This window comes from Bison bison, unplaced genomic scaffold, assembly GCF_000754665.1.
Source record: "Bison bison bison isolate TAMUID 2011002044 unplaced genomic scaffold, Bison_UMD1.0 scf7180017864080, whole genome shotgun sequence".
In the NCBI taxonomy this organism is placed as follows: Eukaryota; Metazoa; Chordata; class Mammalia; order Artiodactyla; family Bovidae; genus Bison; species Bison bison.
In genome coordinates, this window is record NW_011494652.1 from 5633396 (window position 1) to 5640343 (window position 6948).

The window sequence follows — 6948 nt, forward strand, 5'->3', positions numbered from 1 at the left end:
ATTATTGGAAGCCCCTCAGTCCTCACAGACCTTATCCCTGGCCCTCCATGTCTTATCCCTCAGAAGTTCCACCTCGTGCCAAGCATCAACACTGTGAGTGGCAACCAGGAGCTTCAGTGGATGGTTCAACCTCACTTCCTGGGACCCAGCAGCTACCCCAGGCCTCTGGCCTATCCCCCGTACAGTCCCCCGCAGCCCCGGCCAGGAGTCATACGGGCCCTGGGCCCAACTCCAGGGGTGCGTCGCCGGCCCTGTGAACAGGTAAGAAGCAGAGGAGCTCATGAAGGTTCTTGAGTCCACAGGGGTGCTGAGGCGCAGAAAATAAACTCAGAAGCAGAACACAGGCTGAGAAGGGGCATGGGGAGAGTAGGTCCACTGGTTACTATTGGCCAAGACAGAAAGTGATGAGAGCCCCTGGGGAGACCCAGAGGGCAGTGCTGTCACTTCTGGATCAGGGAAGGCTTCTTGGAGGTGGAGGCATATTAGCCTAGAAGGATGGGTAGGATTTGCATAGGGAGAAAGATGATGGAAAATACATTCCAGGTAGAGGGGATGGCAGGAGCAGGAATGGAGGTAGAGGTGAGAACATGTAAGGTGTATATGTGGAAAGCTGTGTGGGCAGTAGAGGGGCTCCACCTGATGACAGGTACGGAGAGGGTGGGCTTATGCTGTCTGTATTGCTGAGAAGAGAATAGAAAGGGTTTCCTTCAGCTACTCTGAGTCTCAATTTCTCTAACTCATTTAATCCTCACAAAAACCCTCTTGGGAATGAACTCTGGGTTTCCCCCATTTTACAGCTAAGGAGATGAAGGCACAGAGAGATAGTCACTTGCCCAAGGTCACACAAGGAGTGAGTAATGAGACAGGACTGTCCAATTCTAAAGTCAGATCGTACCCACCAAGCCACAGTGTCTCACCAGGAGGTAAGAGAAGGCTTGACGTTGAAAGAGCTGGGAACACTTGCCTTCCAAACCAGGGTTTTTGGCTGCTCACTGCTAGTAATAAAGTCCTTGCCCAAATAAATGATTAAGAGGGTCTTTAAGGGACTGGTTCCTCTTTCCTCTCCCTGGGGCATTTCAGTATCTGAGACTGTAGTGGGTGAGGGCTGCCCCTTAATGAGTTTGCTCTGACAGCAAGGTAGAGGATGGAAAGGACAGTTAGAATCCTGAGAAAGATGTGTGATTAGTCAGGGCTGGCTTTTGCAGAAAAAAGAATGGCTGGCTTTTGTGACCAGATGGAAGGAGACCATGGTGTAAGCCCCAGAGGCAAGCTCCTGGACTTCCTTCAGCCATGTCTCTTTGATCCTGAGTACTCCTAGATGGGCTATGAATGGGCTCCTTTTCGGAAGAGGTGGTGTCCATCAGCTGGCCCTTTTCTCAGTGTTAAATAGAGTGCATCGATTCTTTAAAAGATTTATTTATTTTTTGGCTTTGGTGGGTCTTCGTTGCTGCCAAGCTTTCTCTAGCTGCAGCAAGCAGGGGCCACTCTTCCTTGTGGTGTACAGGTTTCTCACTGTGTTGGCTTCTCTTGTTGCAAAGCACGGGCTCTAGAGCGCTGGCTCAGTAGTTGTGGTACACAGGCTTAGTTGCTCTCCAGCATGTGGGATCTTCCTGGACCAGGGATCAAACCAGTGTCCCTGGCATTGCAAAGCAGATTCTTAACCACTGGACCACCAGGGAAGCCCCAGAGTGCATGGATTTTAATTTCTGCTCTGAACCACAAACAAGTTATTCATCTTCCCTGGCCTTTGGCTCCTTACAAGAGAAGCTGGGTTAAGGATCCATGTAAAGCACTTAGCTGGCACACAGTAGGTTCCCAATAAACAACTACACAGACGCTCTCATTACCCCTCTTAGTGCTTACAGCCTCTGGGGAAGAGGAGGTTTGGTTATCAAGTGACTGAAAAGAATGAGGTTCCTTTGAAAAAGAGTGGCTGCAACGGCCACTTATAGCTGTGGAATGAAAGAAGACTTCCAGGAAGGGTCGTGGTGGCCTGAGGGATCTCAGTTGAGTCCTGGGAGAGGAGGCTTAGGATTTATAGTTGGACATTTATAGGGAGGACATTCCCAGAGGAATCATAGGAAGCAAAAGCTGGGAGCGAGGAGGAAATTTGACTAATCCAAGCTTACTAAATACGGAACCGGTCAGGTTGGGGAGGTCCCCAAAGAGCAATCTGAGGGCGTCCCTGCGCTGCCATGCCCTCCGCCAGGGTTCTACCACTGGGCCGGCAGCACAGAGTCCACCTCACTGCTCTGTAACCCTCCTTCCCCCAGATCAGCCCCGAGGAGGAGGAACGCCGTCGAGTGAGGCGGGAGAGGAACAAGCTAGCCGCGGCCAAGTGCAGGAACCGGAGGAAAGAATTGACCGACTTCCTGCAGGCGGTGAGCACCAGCGAGTGCAGAGGGTGCCCTGGTCCAGGCCCACCCAACCTCAGAGGGTCCCCAGTTCCCAAGGGCCGCAAGAGGCGCCATTAGATACATCCCCTCCCCCCAGCTCCCTTTTGGAGCGGCACTGAGACGAGGAAAAAGTGGTTAAAAATTAGTTGCAGCTTGTCTCGCTCTGAACACAGCAGAGCTGAAGCAGGCCGGACAATATCCTTCGAAGGTGCCCCCTAGCCTGATGGGAATCGTGCCTATTTTCTCCCCTGGGCTCATGGGAGTTGTAGTCCAGACTTGATGGAGACTCTCTACTCCCCACAACCCCCCCCCCCCCCCGCCCCAACCTGCCAATCACTACCACTGCGGGAGGCTCTGCGACATTCAGCCCTCTTCTTCTTTACTCCTTTCCTTATCGTCCACAGGAGACCGACAAACTGGAGGATGAGAAATCTGGACTGCAGCGAGAGATTGAGGAGCTGCAAAAACAGAAGGAGCGCCTGGAGCTGGTGCTCGAAGCCCACCGCCCCATCTGCAAAATCCCAGAAGGGGCCAAGGAGAGCGAAACCAGCGGCACAGGTGGTGCCAGCGGCACCAGCAGCCCGCCAGGCCCCTCCCGCCCTGTGCCATGTATCTCCCTTTCCCCAGGGCCTGTACTTGAACCCGAAGCATTGCATACTCCCACCCTCATGACCACACCCTCCCTGACTCCTTTCACCCCTAGTCTGGTCTTCACCTACCCCAGTACGCCAGAGCCCTGTGCCTCAGCCCATCGCAAGAGTAGCAGCAGCAGTGGGGACCCCTCTTCTGATCCCCTGGGCTCCCCAACCCTCCTGGCCTTATGAGGCACTCCGGCTCCCGCTCCCTGTGGGTGCCACCCTAACCAGTATTTCCCTGCTCATTTGATCCAGCTGGCCTGGATCATATCCCATGTCCAACCCCAGCAGATTCTTCTCCATCCCTCCAGACAAGACTGAGCATATTTTGCTTCCTAGTAGAGCCAAAGCTGCCCATTGGTTCTCCAGAGCTGGCCTCTCTAGCACAATTTGCACTAAATCAGAGACAAAATAGTTCCCATTTGTTGGAGAAAATTCCAGGCAGCTCCCAAGGGACTTTGTAGATTCTCAGAGGTCCTCTGGAGCCCTAATCCCCTGCAGATCACCCCTATGGTCTTCATCACCTCTTCCTGTGATCCACCCAACCCTACCCCTGACAGAAGATGATACTCTACCAGCCTAGAACACTAACTCACCCAGCCCCACTGCCAGCAGCACCAGGTTATTGAACCAGGACACTCTGCCAGCGCCTCCTAAAAGGAACGGCTCAGGAGAGTGCCAGAGCTGACCTGCAGCCCCCAGCTCTGAGAAGACTTTAGCTACAAGCCTCCACAGCGTGGGCAGCTGCTATTTATTTTCCTAAAGAGAGTATTTTTATACAAACCTGCCAAAATGGAATAAAAGGCTTGAAGCTCTAGCCTGCTCTCATTGGACCCAGAGGCTAAAGGGAGACCATTTGGAACCAGAAGCCTCAGGCTCCCATTTCAGCTCCACCAACTCACTACCTGACCTTGGACAAACTGATATTTCTGGACCTCGATTTTCTTATCTGACAAATGAGGCTAAATCTGTTCTGCCTCATCTCCAGGACTGAGAAGAGGAAAAGAAGTGCTGTGAGGTGCCAAGCCAAGAGGATTATCCTCCTCCCGGTGGGGGACCCACAGTGCTCCGGCGTGTGCCACCGGAGGGCGCTGTTAGGCCCCTTCCAGCCTCTCGGGAGGCGGCTGAGTGGGTTTTAGGCCCCCCGCACCTGCTTCCTGCCCCATTGTCTTGGACAGGAAGGAGCCGGGAAGGGAGCTGGAGCCACTTCTGGGGCCGGATCACGGCCTGTCCTGGGGCCTGATGGGGGGAGCCAATGGCTCACCACTGTCCCACACCCCGCCCCAGGACTGAGGTAATGGGGGAGTCAGCCACCTTAGTTCTACAGTCCCTCCAGATGGGAATGGTACCCCCCCAATGGTCCCCGCCCTCGTCCCAACGCCGGCGAGTTCCAAACAGACGCGCCCGGGCCATGGGCTCTGCTTCCGCCTCAGTTTATTAGCCTCCACCCAGCCCCCAGTAAGTCCCTCCACTCCAGCCTCCAGTCCCCCTACTGCCCCGCCAGCGAGAGTCAGGGGCCTTCCTCAGTGTTAGGGTTTCTAAGTCCATTCCATCGGCCCTTCGTGCGCAGCCGGGGCGGCGTCGGGTCCCCAGGTCCACCGCAGTCTCGCCGCTTGAGGAGCAATCCGGGTGGGCGTCGGCGGGAAGCTGTGCCCTCAGTCATCTGGGGAGCAGGCCAGGGGCAACTGATCGGGGCTGCCCACGCTGCCGGTACTGGAGCTTCCATCGCCCAGGTCACGAGGACCGCAGGGGGGCAAGGCCAGCTCGGGTGTCGGCCCAGCGCCGGAGCCCCCCGAGCCGCCGGAGCCGCCTCGGGGACCCCACTCTTCGCCCAGCGCCAGACAGAGCTCCTTGAGCGCCAGGTTCTCCCGCAGCAGCTCCTCCTGGCGGCCTTCCAGCTCAGCCAGCTTCTGCCAACAACCGCCTAGATCCTCGCGCACGGCTCGGGATGCTTGGGTCCCGAAGAGCTGCCACTGGCGCGCGGCGCGCCGCCCGCGCTGGCGCTCCGAGTCCAAGAAGCAGCAGAGGTCGCGCAGCTCGCGGTTCTCGGCCTGTAGGCGCCGGTTGAGCTGCTTGAGCTCGCGGATCTCGCCCAGGTGACCCTGTAGCTGCCGATTCACCTCCTGCATGAGGCGGCCGCGCTGCACCAGAGCCGCCAGGCGCGCCGCCTCCTCCCGCCGCAGGCGCCGCACCAGCTCCTCCTTGCCCAGAGCCGCCATCTCTTCATCCGTCAGCTCCTCCAGGCCGCCCGTCTCGGCCTCCATGGCTGCCTAAGCCTCTGGAGCATCGCCTGCCCGCCGCCGCGGCCCAGGAGCCCCACGACGAGCTCCTCGCCGCTGGGGCTCAGGCAACCGCTCAGTGGACAAGCTGTGGTGGAGCTAGCGTAGGATGCAGCAGCCGCGCGGGGGTGGGCACGCGGCGGGGCGCGCGCCGGGGCGGGGCCCCATGACATCAAGGACGAAGAGCCAATCCGGGCTAGCGCCCTCGGAAGAGGGCGGGGTCCAGGCTCCCAGAATGAAGCCCTTCCCCGCCCACTTCGGACCGTGGTGTCCCTGATGCTCGCTGACTCTGAGTATCCGCGTCCCCGACCTCGGTGCCAGTCAGCCCCAAACTACGTGCTTCGTACCTTCCAATTCCAAACTGCCTCAAGCTCGAGCCCAGGCCTCTCGGCTCCCTCTGAGAACCAAGATTCCAGTGTCGACCCTCAACTCTTCCGCCCACCCTCTGACAAAATCCAGACGGATCGCCTTTCCATCCTTCCTAGCTTTGCTCTAACTGTAGAGTCTCGACTCACTGAGCATCGCTTTCAGTCCTTGGAAATTAAAGTCCAAACGTCCTGGCTCACATCATCAGCCTACTCTCCCTCTCACAGACCGTTTCCTGTCCGGTGGGAGGGGCATACAACGGATTTGTTTGTTCAGTAAACTTTTATCGTGTGTAAGGGCTACGCAGAAATAAACTTGAGTCATATCCTTATACTGTCCTTAAAGAGGTCTTGATCTGGAAGAGGCGACAAGCTGCGATGAAGACGCAAATGGAGGAAGACCACATTTTGAGGGACTGACCCCACCCACTAAGTCGCCTCAAACGTGTCCCATTCTTTGCGACTCTATGGACTGTAGCCTGGCAGGCTCTTCTGTTCATGGGGATTCTCGAGGCAAGAATACTGGAGTGGGTTGCCATGCCCTCCTTCAGGGGAGCCTCCCAACCTAGGGATGGAACCCACATCTCATGTCTCCTGCATTGGCAGGCGGGTTCTATGGCCACCTGGGAAGCTTTCCCCAAAGAGGTGCTACCAGAGGGACCCTGAAAGATGTATAGGACTTTGGCGAGTCATGAGAGGGCTATTTGAGGAAGAGAGAATAGCACGATGAAAGTCTGGGGACTGAAAGAGACTCCATGCTTTAGGAACAGCGAGAGTAAACTGGTTTTTCGTGTCTGTTTTGGAAAGGCAGTTCTTAGAGAAAGTGGTAAGAGAGAAAGGCAGGCAACAAATGTAGAGCTAAATTCTTAAGGGCTTTAAATATTAAGATGGAGCATTTAGATGGAGTAAGGATTTCAGCAGGGGAGTAATATTTTTGAAAATACATTTTTTAAAAAGGTTGATTGGGCTGCTCTGTGTGGGATGGACCACAGGGAGGGGATGTAGGCAGAAAGATTACTGAGAACAATGTGTCAGTGGGCAAAGAGAGCTATGCAAAAGGACTAGGCTTGGACAGTGCAGTGGGGGTGGAGAGGACAAAACAGATACTAGAAATATTCAGGAGGCAAATCAGCAGACTTGAATGTGGAAAGAGAAGAGTCTGGGAGAAGCCCAGGTTTCTGGTATGAGAACAGGGTGGATGTAGGGGCTGTTCCTGAAATAGGAACACGGGGATGGGGGTGTGGGGGTGTGTGTGTGTGGGGGGGGGGTGGGA

At 55.8% G+C, this 6948-nt stretch overlaps 2 protein-coding genes across 2 annotated transcripts in view; one reads left to right on the forward strand and one right to left on the reverse strand.

Moving 5' to 3' along the window:
* FOSL1 (FOS-like antigen 1) overlaps positions 1-4311 on the forward strand; it is a 6631-nt gene extending 2320 nt beyond the window's left edge. The window contains exons 2-4 of the mRNA XM_010837776.1: positions 64-261; positions 2274-2381; positions 2801-4311. Of these exons, the coding sequence (XP_010836078.1) occupies positions 121-261; positions 2274-2381; positions 2801-3220 (669 nt within the window). The 5' untranslated portion in view covers positions 64-120 and the 3' untranslated portion in view covers positions 3221-4311. The remainder of the gene's footprint in view (positions 1-63; positions 262-2273; positions 2382-2800) is intronic.
* Positions 4312-4448: 137 nt separating this feature from the next.
* On the reverse strand, positions 4449-5990 carry CCDC85B (coiled-coil domain containing 85B). Its single transcript, XM_010837777.1, has one exon. It carries the CDS (start codon positions 5293-5295, stop codon positions 4687-4689), a length of 609 nt encoding a protein of 202 aa, XP_010836079.1. The 5' UTR covers positions 5296-5990; the 3' UTR covers positions 4449-4686.
* Positions 5991-6948: the final 958 nt, after the last annotated feature.

What these genes read in the sequence shown, in the direction of transcription:
- CCDC85B (XM_010837777.1), bottom strand. Translation starts at nt 5,295, where the DNA reads ATGGAGGCCGAGACGGGCGGCCTGGAGGAGCTGACGGATGAAGAGATG.